This window comes from Mytilus californianus, unplaced genomic scaffold (assembly GCF_021869535.1).
Source record: "Mytilus californianus isolate M0D057914Y unplaced genomic scaffold, xbMytCali1.0.p SCAF_14, whole genome shotgun sequence".
In the NCBI taxonomy this organism is placed as follows: Eukaryota; Metazoa; Mollusca; class Bivalvia; order Mytilida; family Mytilidae; genus Mytilus; species Mytilus californianus.
Window position 1 is genome coordinate 30,463,510 of NW_026262626.1, and position 14,726 is coordinate 30,478,235.

At 32.5% G+C, this 14,726-nt stretch overlaps 1 protein-coding gene and 1 long non-coding RNA gene across 3 annotated transcripts in view; one reads left to right on the plus strand and one right to left on the minus strand.

Moving 5' to 3' along the window:
• LOC127724785 (uncharacterized) overlaps window positions 1-12,573 on the minus strand; it is an 87,361-nt gene extending 74,788 nt beyond the window's left edge. Inside the window, exon 1 of the long non-coding RNA XR_007992690.1 lies at window positions 12,384-12,573. This is a non-coding gene — a long non-coding RNA (uncharacterized LOC127724785). The remainder of the gene's footprint in view (window positions 1-12,383) is intronic.
• LOC127724745 (translocator protein-like) overlaps window positions 1-14,726 on the plus strand; it is a 28,255-nt gene that overhangs the window by 9,907 nt on the left and 3,622 nt on the right. For both annotated transcript variants that reach the window (XM_052231840.1, XM_052231841.1), the window contains exon 3: window positions 1,117-1,332. In XM_052231840.1, coding sequence (XP_052087800.1) covers window positions 1,117-1,332 — 216 coding nt within the window. The remainder of the gene's footprint in view (window positions 1-1,116; window positions 1,333-14,726) is intronic.

Below are 14,726 nucleotides of genomic sequence, written 5' to 3' on the forward strand. Positions count from 1 at the left end.
AGGCAAGACATTTCAGCATGTGCACACTTGTTACAATTTGTTCTTCTTACTTTATATGTACCAGATAGATGCCTTATGTTATGAAATTTTCGTCTGTCATATGTCCATTGTCCTTGACCTCATTTACTGTTCAACCACTGTCCTAGGTTAAGGGTAGGATTGAGGGCTCACACTTCACATTCTTTGTGTGTCTGTCTCAAGCCTGTCATCCAGTGGTTCTTGTTGATTACTGCCAGCAATAATAAAATAACTGTTTTTCCTTTATTGCATTTCGAATGAACCAGGCCCCTGGTTTTCTCATTTAATGGTTCATTGGACAAGTTTTTTTCCTATTTGGTTTATTTCTCAGATGCTATACTGTCTTCGACAGATTTCATATGCTATTGATTCATTGATCTTATTTTCATGGTTCATTAGTTAATAATAAGTATTAATGGTTTTGTCTATTTATCAGATACTTAAAGCATTACGCGACTATAATTGGGGTATGATATGATTATCAAGTGTCATATTCATCTGACCTTGACCTCATTATTATGGTGCATTGGTCAATGTTCAATTTTCTTAACTATGTCTGTTACTCAGATTCTAAAAGCAACAAGCTAGCTATATTTGGTGCATGTTATGAATGTTTATCTGGCTGGGTTTGTCTGACCATGACCTCATTTATATGGATCATTGATAATGTTAAGTTCTTGTGATACTTGTAATAAAAAGTAAAATAACAAAAATGCCGAACTCCAAGGAAAATTTAAAATGGAAAGTCCCTTATCAAATGGCAAAATCAATAGCTCAAACACATCAAACAAATGGAAAACAACTGTCATATTCCTGACTTGGTACAGGCATTTCCTTATGTAGAAAATGGTGGATTGAACCTGGTTTTATAGCTAGCTAAACCTTCTTATAACAGGCTTTCAACATAAATTCAATCATGATAAGTAAAGCAGGTGAGACATTCTAGCTTGTACACTCTTGTTTTATAGTAATGAAAAACTCACAGCCTTAAGATAAGTCCACTTTCACTTTTCAGTTCAGGTGTTTCATAAAAAAAAAGATGTGGTTATTAGCTGCCAATTTTCATTATAATGTTAACATAAACATACTTTTTTCCAGCATTTAGAAAAACCTTCATGGAAACCACCTAACTGGGTATTTGGTCCAGTCTGGACAACGTTATACACTAGTATGGGATATGCCTCGTACATGGTGTGGAGAGATGGTGGTGGTTTTAATGGTGAAGCAACAATACCACTTGCTTTATATGGTTCACAGCTTGCACTTAACTGGGCTTGGTCGCCAATCTTTTTTGGTGCTCATAAAATAGGAGCTGTAAGTTATAAAAAGCTTAATGTAGAGATATATATTTGTATAAACAGAAGGCTGATTGATGTATTAATACACTATTTGAAAAGATGTTTTAAAAGATTCATGTAAATACATCACTTTACCTGAATAATCAAGAAATTGAAAGTGGGTTTGACACACTGAAATTGAAATGTTTTATTATAGATGCTTCTAAAACCCTTTTGTTGCATACAATTGAAAAGGACCTACAGAACAGTTTCAAGAAAGGTTCTTAAGATATGTACGATTTAGGTTTAAAACTTCATGGTTATATTTAGATAAATAGGAAGTCTAAATAGATGATTTTTTTAAAAGAACCATCAGCTAACCATTAGACAAGATAAATAATGTTTAATTTTTGTCTCGCTTGTGAGACATGGGATGAGTATCCTGTGGCGTGGTAAACTATTTGTATATAGCTTTATATTTCAGAAGGTAGAAGTGTATGCTTCATATCTTCTATACTGATACCTTACATTACAAAGTTTCCATCTGTCATATGTTTAACGTCCTTGACCTCATTTTGATGGTTCCTCGTCTGCTATAAAAATTGTAGGTTTTCTTCTCATGTGAAATTTTCATATGGGATCCTTGCAAGGTCTACATGTCCCAACAGACAGGGTTCACCTGACCTCAATCTCATTTCATGGATTAGTTATCAATGTTAAAGTTACGTAATTAGGTCCGTTTCTCAGATGCTATTAGTAATAGGTCAACTTTGTTTGGTGTATGGAATGATTTTAATTTGAATTTTGGTGGCGTCACTTTAACTGTTCTAGAGTTATGCCCTTTATAAATGGAAAAATTGCAAAATAGTATAAAATAATGATGATGTTAAAACACCTTTTTTAAAAATATGCAAATGTGTGTAGATTCCTGCACAAGTCAGTTGAAAGCAATGTTGGATAGTTGTGAATAGAAAAGTTTATATATATAGCTACTATTTGAATATACATTTTAAGGCTTGACTATTTTATTTATTACTTGGGAGTGTACATCATTTTTTCATAACCCTTTTGCAAATCCAAGTTTCTTACAAACTGGATGTCTAATGTAAATTGCACAAACCAATCGCAATATAAATTTAAGCACTCAGTTTGCTATCGTATCTTCATATTTTGTTTCCTGGATATATATATATGTCTTATATAGAGACTTATATTGGTCTCATAAAACATCTCAAATTTTAAGGATTTCCTGAAAAATATTTAAATCAATCCAAATATTCTACAGGAAAACTTGGTTTTGAAGAATGTCTTGTTTTCAGAAGTTTTATGAATACCTGAACATACTCTCAAACGAACCAATTTATATAAAAAGATACCAGGATTAAAATGTTGTATGCCAGACGCGAGTTAAGTCTACAAAGAATCATCAGTGACGCTCGAATAAAAAAGGTTAAAAGGCCAAATAAAGTACAAAGTTGAAAGGAATTCAGGACTCAAAATTTTGAAACAAAGGTTTTGCCGAATACATCTAAAGTAATCTATGCCTGGGGTAGAAAATCCTTAGCATTTCGAAAATGTCAAAGTTTATAATAGGACAGTGACTCAAAAAAGAAAAGAAAAGAGAAACAGCTAGAGGTCAGAATACCGTAAGTAATGATGCCATGCTTGAAAGTCACTTGTCAAGCTCTTACTGCCGTGTCCTGAATTTGGATAAGAAAAGCGAAAATTCTCATTCACGAGTGAAATTAATATTTATGCATGCATGTGGTATTTTTGCGCAAGAAATAGGAAATAGAAAGCATACGCACTGATACTCTGGATAAGAATACGCATTTGCGTCTTCACATATACTAATCTAATAGTTGAATTTGGATGTCAAACTACCTACCTCAAGTGTTTTGACTCCGGATTCAATGCCATTTAATCCAGAATTTGTGTGAACGCAAACTAATAGTGTGCATGTGAACAGGGTGATGTATAATGTGAATGAACCAAAACGTGTAGGATAGCTGGTCAACACAATGAATACAATTTTCAAAATCGTACCATAGTGCAAATATTTAGATGCTATATGATTGAACTAGTAAAACAAACAAACAAAAAGAGATTTGAAATTTTATAATTAACATACATTCCTGTTAATGAATTTTTTCCGAAAATTTAGAATATAATATCAATAAACACAAACGTCAAGTATTTACGGATGGACATTTTATTTATCAAATCATTCTCTTCTTAAAGTCTAACATTCCACTATATGAATATATTGCTATCCAAAATATAAGCAGAGACTTATAAATCCATATTAAAACAGTATAAAATAATTAACATAGTAATTAAATTTTGTTATGATTATTGTAAAATATTTATTACGTTTTTTTGTGAGATGCAAGGATTTAAAATCCTTGTGAATTGAAACCATGCAAGTATTTTTTCATTCATGACTGTTTAAAATTTAGATATTTAGCTAACTTTGGATACGCATCCCTGCTCATTGGTGCTCATACGTTGCATATGATTTTCATAAATGTAATGGCTGTTCAAACCTGTCAGACATAATGCACGTATATTTTGACAATTTTAATTATATTCTATTAAGAATAAAGTCAGTCTCAGTTTAAACTTAATAATGAATATTCTTTTGGTCTGGTAGTATCTATTAATGAAATTAGATATTTTTGACAGAAAAATCCTTTTGTTTAATTATCTTTCTGCTTTCCGACCATTGTGTTTCCGACCTAAGATAAATATTTATAACAGAAATATCGTTTTCTTAATTTTCTTCATGCTTTCCGACATTTTCCCATGCTATGATTGAAATACAAAATATCAAATGACAAACGTTCAGAAGTAATCAGATTTTGTGGGACATTATATATCAATAAACTATTCCCAGGTTTTGCTGTGGTGTCTGTGGTTGATGGAAGATGTTCGTTGTTGTTCTGCGGTTTGCATGTTGTGTCGACTATTATATTATTTGTTTGTGCGTTTCTCTGTGATGAGTGTTCTTGCTTGTGTTTGTGCTGTATTTCTGTCACAAAGTGTTGTCATTTTAGCGATATTTTTTTTGCATTGTCATATAAACGGGAGGTTTGGCTAGCCATAAAACCAGGTTCAACCCACCATTTTTTCTTAAAATGTCCTGTACAAAGTCAGGAATATGGCAGTTGTTATCAAATAGTTCGTTTCTATGTATGTTGGCGTTTGTTTTTGTTGCACTTCAGTGTTCCTGTTGTTCATATGTTTCCCTCGGTTTTAGTTTGTAACCCAGATTTGTTTTATCTCAATTTATTGATGACTTTTGAACACCGGTATACTACTGTTGCCTTTATTTATTGTCACAATGCACAACAGCACGCTGTATTAAATACTACACACACAACGCATACAGGGACCGTCTCAAAGCATGAATTATATAATTGCGTTATCATTATACTTGATATTTAATAAACATTCGCATTATTAAAAACACATATGTTTTGTCAAAAGGCAATAGGTTTTAACATATAAATGTTTTTTTAACTGCAACCTAGTCTTTATGGTTTTACTTTCCAATCTACAAATAAACTTTCATTGTTGAAATATACAATGCGGCTTTGCCACGCATGGTAGCCTATCCATAGAGGGACCATATCAAAGACATAAATAACTACCTGTATAAATGATCGAAAATTTTCGAGACGTTCCGAGAATCTTGATTCCGAGGATATCGAATGACCCATAGACACTTCCAAAACTCACCAATATATAGGCGCGAATCCCTCACGGGGTTCACGCAAAAAATGCCCTACCTCTATATAGGCTAGTACTAGCAGTTGCTTTTTCAAGTCAAATATCAAACATTCCAGCCACATTTAATATGTTAACATAATAGTATTTAATATGTTATCAATTTTCTAGGTTTTGTGATCATAGAGGGTCAAAAGGGATAACTAAAAAGTTAATTGTGTATTGCACTGTACTGGATAATACATTTAATACATGCATTTTGATCAGACGTGATTGTGTTTAAAACAGACACCCTTCCCAAATACAAGACTGGAGAAGTTAATGTGACTATAATTCAGTCAGGGGTAATAATTATACAAGTGTATTTTATTTACTGGTACAGGTAAATTATTTGAATGGTATAGTTATATCCCTTAGACATTCAGATTTTTTTTACCTATACAAGTAAAAAAGTCATATTTTCTTCTTTTCTTGAATTTCTTTCGACTACTTTGCTCTAATTGAGTGCTTAATTGTCTGTCTTTTGCAGATGTCTTTTCTAATCATAAGTATCAGTTCATGGACAATGAAAATCAAATCTCATTTGTCTGTTATCTTTAAAATACTGCTCATTTACAAGCCTCCAGGGAGCAATTTTTGAAGGCCTTGCGCAGTTACTTAACATCCTTGCGTAATTGATTTCTTTGTTGAAATAGTGAGATGAAAGGTTGAACTCTAATTAAAAAACATTTGTATTAGCAAACCGGAGAAAATTTCTTTCAGGCATGTTTTTACCTCCCAATACTTGAGAATTTTAGGGGTTGTAAAATAAAATTACTTATATAAGTAAATTTTTTGAAAATATTAAGGGGAGATTATTCAACCCTTGAAAAAAAATATAAATGTTACAAATTTACATATACAAGTATATAGTTACTTGCATCTTCAAGTATTACTAAATAAAAATGACTTGTAGAAGTATTACCCCTGACTGTAATTATATACACATGTGACTCTTGCCTGTGTTACAAGTATGCATAGGTTGTCTTTTTCCTTAAAACTTTAAAGCGTAAACCTTTTTTAAGACATATGAAGTCCATGCAATTTCTACCATGTATATAGTAGCAATTGTTTTATTTGTCTTTATGAATTGTTCAAACGGAAGAGGTACAACAATGTAAATCACAGATGCATACCAGGGTATTTTGACTCGCTTAAATAGGTTAATCAGTAGTGGATCCAGGAACTATTAAAAAGGGTGTGTGGTTACATGTCAGTTAGAGGAGGAGAAAGAAGCCAAACATTTTATTATACTAAATACTTATATTTAAGATATGAATAAGGAAATAAATAGTTAAAGGTCAGCAGATCAGCAACCTAACATAAATTAAAAACCAATTGTTCAGAGAACAATTGAAGGTCTTTCCACTCAAATTCACTAAAGATAAGAAAATTTTGATAAAAAAAGTTTAAACAGTATGTCCGGGCTTAAATGATAGCTTATCACACACTGATTTTGAAAATACAATGTTTGAGGCACTTTTTTCATCAATTAAGGGATACAATTAGCCACTTCCGGTTAAACCAAAGTCAATTCCGGTGTCAAATAATAGCTTACTTTACTCTGATTCTAAAAATATATAGTCTCCATATACTTTTGCTTTAAATAAAGGAGATAAATAGCTACTTCCAGTTTAAAAAAGGTCACTTCTTGTTGAAATTTTCAAGGTCATACGTCTACTAACCTAATGAAAAAGATCCCAAGGCTTTTTCATGTATAAATATGAATCTACAGCAAAGGTCAAAATCTAGAATGTCAATTTTACCTTTGACCTTGAACTGAATTTCAAGTCATAAAGCAAAGACCTCGGATCAAATGACCCTTAGTCTCCGCTATGTTAGGGAAATGAGTTCTATCCCAATACAGCTTATTTTGAGCATCAAATGTCAACGCACCATTTTAACTAAAATATGTATGTTACCACATATCGCAAATATCAGTTTAGTAAAAATATTTTGTGGATATCTTATACGGTTTCTGAAAAGAAGCAATATTAAGCCAAAATAAAAATTTAGAATCTGACCTAGACCTTTGACCTTGACCCCATTTTCTTTTTGGTGGACCACGGACCTCAATTCAAAATACCCTAAGTCTCTATCACTTATGGTTTACCAGTTACAATTACATTTCACTTATCTAAAATACAGGAGGGCAAATAACTCTCATGTGGAGTCTCCAGACCGCTTCGGTCAAAATTATTTTTAAGATCCTGAGGATATAATGAGCAAATTAGTGAAATAATTTTGTCGTAATCTTTAACGGTTGCCAAGGAGATGTGCACACAAGAAAAACTGTGTTTGGGGAGATAACTCTTACAATAAAAAGTGTTTGGTTAAACAGGGTCAGTTTTAAAAAAGCAATAACTGTTGGATATCAAATGCATAAAATCTAAGAGTCTTGCGAAACCACTATACACCTTAAGAAAAAAATGTGGCAGAAGAAGAAAAAAAATAATAATCAGAACAAACACAATAGGTCTTTCCACAGAAAAGTGGAAAGACCTAATAATAATAATAATAATAATCAGAAAAAAATCAATAGGTCTTTCCACAGAAAAGTGGAAAGACCTAAAGATTGACATGCAAAGACATCTATTGACTAATTAGGATACTAAAAATAGTATTACAAATACAAAGTCTATCAGAAATCGATATATGTTTGGTTTGCTTGAATTCAGAAATTAAGTTAGACTATTTGACTATAGAAAAGTTTTGTTTTGTTTTCCACTTTTAGAATCAAACCCCCTACCCCCACACACACACATTTCAGTCTATGATGAAGCAGAAAACAGTTACTTACTACAGGGATCCCTACCGCATATTATATAGAAAATACCCCCTACCCAGAGTATTGACCTAACATGTCATGGCTCGAAAACTGTTTTGGTGTTTAGCAAAGTGGGCTTTCTTTCTGGCAAAATACAAAAGAAATATTGCCCAAGGTCAGCAACTGAAAGCATAAAGAAATGCATCTAGTTTGACCATCCAAATGCATCGTTGTTATTCTTAAATTGTCTGCATGATAGTAACCATTTCTGAATGTGAGCGTTTAAAAGTGAGATCGTGTTCCTGAAAATGGATTAGCACTAATGAAAGTGTATTAAATATTTACACTTATACCTTGATATGATAGTTTACACTTTTCGGGCATCATAATGATGTGACGTGATCAGAGTATAAACCCTGGTTTGTACTGAACCGACATACTAATCCTGATTCTTAACGTGCTTTTTCACAAGGAAACAGTTCACAGGTAGACATTTATGCCTACACGGACAAATTATTCTGACTCTCTAGTCGACCACTATATGCTCTTACTCTTAAATACCGCGTGCCTAGCGGAGAAGCAGCAAAGGCGTATTTCCAAGTCTTTGGTTTTACTTGGCTGGGGTTCGAACCCACAACTTCCCGCACTCAAAGGGAGGCAAAGAAAATGCAATTAAAATAAATTTTGTAAACCATGTGTTACCTTTTGTTTTGTTACTACCTATCATGACCTTATTATCATCTAAAAGAATTAAAATATTTTAAAAGTTCGTTTTGGTGACACCCCGTGAAAAATTTCTGGATCAGTTCCAGTTGATCCTTACAAGTATTTGACAAAAACAAAATAAGGAAAGGGATGGTACTTTACTTCTATTTTCTTAACGTTACTGAAAAGGTAGATAACTCAGTCTCTGTATAATTACGTCCGTCATATTATTATTCAGAAGGAACATGCATATGCATACAATTCTTAAAAGGCAGTGTCTGCGCGTACCCGCATGCGGGTACGAATAGTCAAATTGCCAGTCATAGGCTACGCGTACCCACATCCGGTTTTATAATAAAATGCCATCGGATCGGGAATGAAACGTGAAATATATACGGAATTTGTCGCAATTAGCGAATAAATTGATTAAGACTACTCAGAATTTTTATAAATATTTATATATAGGTAAGTGAACAGTTTTTCTCAGTTAATAAATATTCTTAAAAAAAATGGAAGAGAGTGATATACATGTGGGGAAGACATTTAAAAGTTATCATGAATTGGAAAAATTTGTTCAGAACTATCAGTCGATTAATTTTATGCAATTGTAAAAAAGAAACTCGGAGCCAATTGCAGCTGCAGAGGAAAGAAGAACTGGAAACACAAAAATTAAAGAGGAATTAAAGTTTAACAGAATAAATTTTTCCTGTATTCGCGGTGGCAAAAAATTCCAAACAAGTTCGACAGGAAAAAGACCTAATACCTGTGATTGTTGTTTGGACTGGCAACATTTGAAATGTGCAGGGTTGAAATATGTGCCAATGGATGTGTAAAATTTGTTCCAAATCTTTATTAGTTACATGAATCTTTTATAATTGGTTTAATTTGACATTATTACTTGCTTCTTTAATTTTTATACAGACACACAAGCTTTAATTTTAGTCGTTTAAGATATTTTAAAATTTCAGTTTCTGTTTTACATTTTGCTAAAAGATTATTTTTAAATCTCATATGGGTATTTTTCAAAATCAGTAAAATTTTATTCTTTAAATTTGCATTTACATTTTATAATAGTATTAATATTTATCATGTTTTTCTTTTACAGGGACTGTACAGTTTCATTTCCCATCAGTGTGCATTTAATTTGCAATGTTTATTATGTATCATTATCTAATAAATACAATTTGAAAATATTATTTTTCATACTCTTCACTCGTTCTACACGAAATCCCCATATTATCGATAATTTCCGTATATACATGTATTTCACGTTTCATTCCCGATCCGATGGCATTTTATTATAAAACCGGATGTGGGTACGCGTAGCCTATGAATGGCAATTTGACTATTCGTACCCGCATGCGGGTACGCGCAGACACTGCATTTTTCTTGCATTCGCTTGAATTATGGGTACTTAGATGATCCATGTATCTAGGCTGAGACTACTATAACACATGTGTTTCTGTTATAGTAGTCTCAGATCTAGGTACCTGTTCGTTATTATGATATTCATGATTTTTTACTTTTATATATTTCTCAAGACAAAACATGTTGATTACAAATAAATGTTCTTAAAAAAATATTTTCATAAAATTTCATTGATAATACTTATATATCTGAAGCGGTAAAGAATTCCATTTTGCACTCGATAACGTCAGTGTATTCACATGTATACACAGTTATGCGTGTTTAAAATCACACACAGAAATTGCCATAGCATTACTTCGAGTTAAAATGAGCGAACAAAGTCTACCTAAGACTCATACTACCACGTGCACCGTGAAATTGCAAACCTCGAACATGCAATCGGTGACGTCGAACAAAGTCAATACTAATGCACAGAGTCCTCTTACAGGGAACATTAATGTTCAGACTTCCCTTACAGGGAGCATTAATATACAGAGTACCCTTCCTGGAAACATGATTGATAATTAACAGAGTTCCATAAATGGAAACTAGCAATCGACTCGTCAGCGTATGTTAATAATTCCTTGTCAGGAAATGTTAAATGGCCCAACGTCATCAGGCATTTTACATCCCGAGTCATGTGCATGACAGTGTGCAATCCACTAATGAGTCAACAAAGTCACTTGAATAACATAATTGCCATGATAAAAAAGTGCAAGAAGCACTTGCTTCTGATTTGCACCTTAAAACCAAAATTTTAACGATTACTAGTGTTTCTATTGAACTAGCCATTGTTCAATAAGTTTAGAAATGAAAATTTTTATTAGTCTTTAACCATAGAGCCACTTGATCTTTCAGACCTGTCCGTTTCTAATGTAGAGAAAAAAATAACAATTCTAGTTTTTTTCCCTCAGGAACGAGATATAAAAATATATATATATCAATACTGAATACAATAACAAGGTCAGCAACTTGCATAAAAAAGCATTTTTATGCCCCCGCCGTAGCGGTGGGGGCATTAAGTTTTATCCTTGTCCGTCTGTACGTCCCAAAATTGGTTTCCGTTCTCTTACTTGAGTTTGCCCCAACCAAATGTTATGAAACTTATACACAATGCTTATTACCACAAAACACAGATCAAGTTTGAATTTTGGTGGCGTCATTTTAACCGTTCTAGAGTTATGTCCCTTTATAAATGGAAAAATTGCAAAATTTTTAGTTTCCGTTCTCTTACTTAAGTTTGCCTCCACCAAATGTTATGAAACTTTTACACAATGCTTATTACCAAAAAACACAGATCAAGTTTGAATTTTGATGGCGTCACTTGAACTGTTCTAGAGTTATGCCCCTTCATAAATGGAAAAATTGCAAAATGTTTAGTTTCCGTTCTCTAACTTAAGTTTGCCTCAACCAAATGTTATGAAACTTATACACAATGCTAATTACCACAAAACACAGATCAAGCTTGAATTTTGGTGGCTTCACTTGAACTGTTCTAGAGTGATGCCCCTTTATAAACGGAAAAATTGCAAAATTTTTAGTTTCCGTTCTCTAAACTTAAGTTTGCCTCAACCAAATGTTATAAAACTTATACACAATGCTAATTACCACAAAACACAGATCAAGTTTGAATTTTGGTGGCATCACTTTAACCGTTCTAGAGTTATGCCCCTTTATAAATGGAAAAATTGCAAAATTTTTAGTTTCCGTTCTCTAACTTAAGTTTGCCTCAACCAAATGTTATGGAACTTATACACAATGCTTATTACCACAAATCACAGATCAAGTTTGAATTTTGGTGGTGTCACTTGAACCGTTCTAGAGTTATGCCCCTTTACAAATGGAAAAATTGCAAAATTTTTAGTTTCCGTTCTCTAACTTAAGTTTGCCTCAACCAAATGTTATGAAACTTATACACAATGCTAATTACCACAAAACACAGATCAAGTTTGAATTTTGGTGGCTTCACTTGAACTGTTCTAGAGTTATGCCCCTTTATAAATGGAAAAATTGCAAAATTTTTAGTTTCCGTTCTCTAAACTTAAGTTTGCCTCAACCAAATGTTATGAAACTTATACACAATGCTAATTACCACAAAACACAGATCAAGTTTGAATTTTGGTGGCGTCACTTCAACCGAGTTATGCCCTTTTATAAATTGAAAAATTGCAAATTTTTTTATTTTCTTCTAAATATCAAGTAATTTTTAAAATTGGAGTTATCTTCCTTTGTCCATGATTATAGTTGAATCAACTTCAATCAATGCTTTATAAAATGCAATGTTTAATTTTGACTTCCACTAATAAAACACAGATCAAGTTGAATTTGAGTAGTGTCTTTTTAACCATTATTGAGTTATGCCCCTTTATAAATCGAAAGATTGCAAAATTTTTAGTTTCCATTCTGTAACTTAAGTTTGCCCCAATCAAACATTATGAAACCTATACACAATATTCATTACCACAAAACTAAGATTAATTACAAATTTTTTGTTTCCGTTTTCTAACTTTAGTTTGCCTCAACCAAATGTTATGAAACTTATACACAATGCTTATTACTACATAATACAGATTAAGTACGAAATTTGGTGGCGACACTTTTACCATTCTTGAGTTATGTCCCTTTATTAACATAAAAATTTGCTGAATTTTTTAGTTTGTCTCAACCAAATGTTATAAAACTTATACACAACCGTTCTAGAGTTATGCGTGTTTACAAATAGAAAAATTGCTGAATTTTTAGTTTCTGTTCTCTACTTAAGTTAGACTCAACCAAATGTTATGAGACTTACACACAATGCTTATTACCACAAAACTCATATCAAGTTCAAATTTGGGTAGCGTCACTTTTACCGTTCTTCAGTTATGTCCCTTTATAACTATATGATATGCCAGCAGGGGCATCATCTGTGTCCACATGTGGGCACTATCCACATTTTTTTAAGAATAATTTATTATCCATTATTTGACTGATAAATGGACATAGCTTGTTAACATTTTGATGCAGTCTGGTGTTTTTATTTCTATTTCATTATGGCACCCTCAGTGGAGTTGGGTGACATATTGTTTATCTACGTTTCTTTTTTTTTCTTTTTTTTTTCTTTTTTCTTCCACACTAGTTCACGAAATTAAACGGACCAATGTTGATAGAACTATACTATCATTAGGACACCCATGTGCACCTGACTTTGAATTTGTTCAAGATGGCCACCATTTCCATTGAAACAGCAAAAATGTTTTAAAAAAATCAAAATTCTGAATCTTTTATTATAAGACATATAAACTGGATGAAACTCAATGGAAATGTTACGTAGTATGCCTTGATGTGCAGACAGTATTTCGAAATTCCAAAATGGCCACCATTTTAATGGAAACAGGGGAAAAGTTTTAACATTGACCCTATGAGAAAACATTTTATTAAACATTTAAATTAAACCCAATGAAACTTTATGGAGATGTAAAATGTTATGGGTCAATGAGGTATTCATGTTGGAATTTTGGGAATGGCAACAGTTACCATGGGAACTTCAAATATGTCACAAAATTTCGAAATGCACAAAACTTTATGAAACTTTTCAGAATTGTTTCAAAAATGTGAAGAGTTGATATTTGACTTTGGAATTTTCACAATGGCCACCGTTACCATTGAAACATTTGAACCTTCTGCAAATTCACTGAAATATTTGTGGTCATGCATATATGTAATTGACTGTTTAAAATTTTCAAAATGTGTGCAGTTTAGTGGCAACTGGCAGACGAGGGTGCCATCCGCTATTGCTGGCAATTGCAAATCTAGTCATTAATTTTTATTTTACTGATAAACATGATAGTTTTTATCAATAAATATTAAGTTACAATATTATGTTAAAGGGGCAATAGCTACGAGATATTTAAAAAAAATGAAATATGAATTTTTTTGTTCAATCATTAATGACAGTGAAATAGTGAAATAATAATTCGCTTGTAACAGCCAGTTTGGTTCAGTTTTGTCAAATTAAGCAAAGAAAGATCCCTCATTACAAGTGAATAATTCGACCTCATTGAATCCGTATTCTATGAACTTTAATTGATCCCTATAGCTAGAGAGGCCCTCATGGGGGTGTCCAAGTAATCACATAATCTCAAATTTTTTGCCAATATAATCACATAATCATTAATTATTTTTTAAACAAGATAATCAAATAATCAAAAGTACAGTCCTAGATTATCAAATAATCAAATAATCACTATAAAAACGGCCAAGTAATCACATAATCAAAAACCCCATGAGGAGGCTCGCTAGAGAAGGGTTACGCATGAACTAGGCGTGTTCAGTTATTAAATGGAAAAGAATGTAAACATTGAAAGTGAAACAAGGGTAAACCATTTGGTTGACTGGTTCGATCTAGAAAAACTTATTCTTATACAGGTAAAAACGATTATCAACATATTTTTGTCGAGCCTTCGACTTTTGTCGAAAAAGCGAGACATAGCGATCCTACATTCCGTCGGCGTCGTCGTCGTCGTCGTCGTCGTCGGCGGCGTCCACAAATATTCACTCTGTGGTTAAAGTTTTTGAAATTTTAATAACTTTCTTAAACTATCCTGGATTTCTACCAAACTTGGACAGAAGCTTGTTTATGATCATAAGATAATATCCAAAAGTAAATTTTGTAAAAAAAAAATTCCATTTTTTCCGTATTTTACTTATAAATGGACTTAGTTTTTCTGCCAAGAAACATTACATTTACTCTGTGGTTAAAGTTTTTGAAATTTTAATAACTTTCTCAAACTATCCTGGATTTC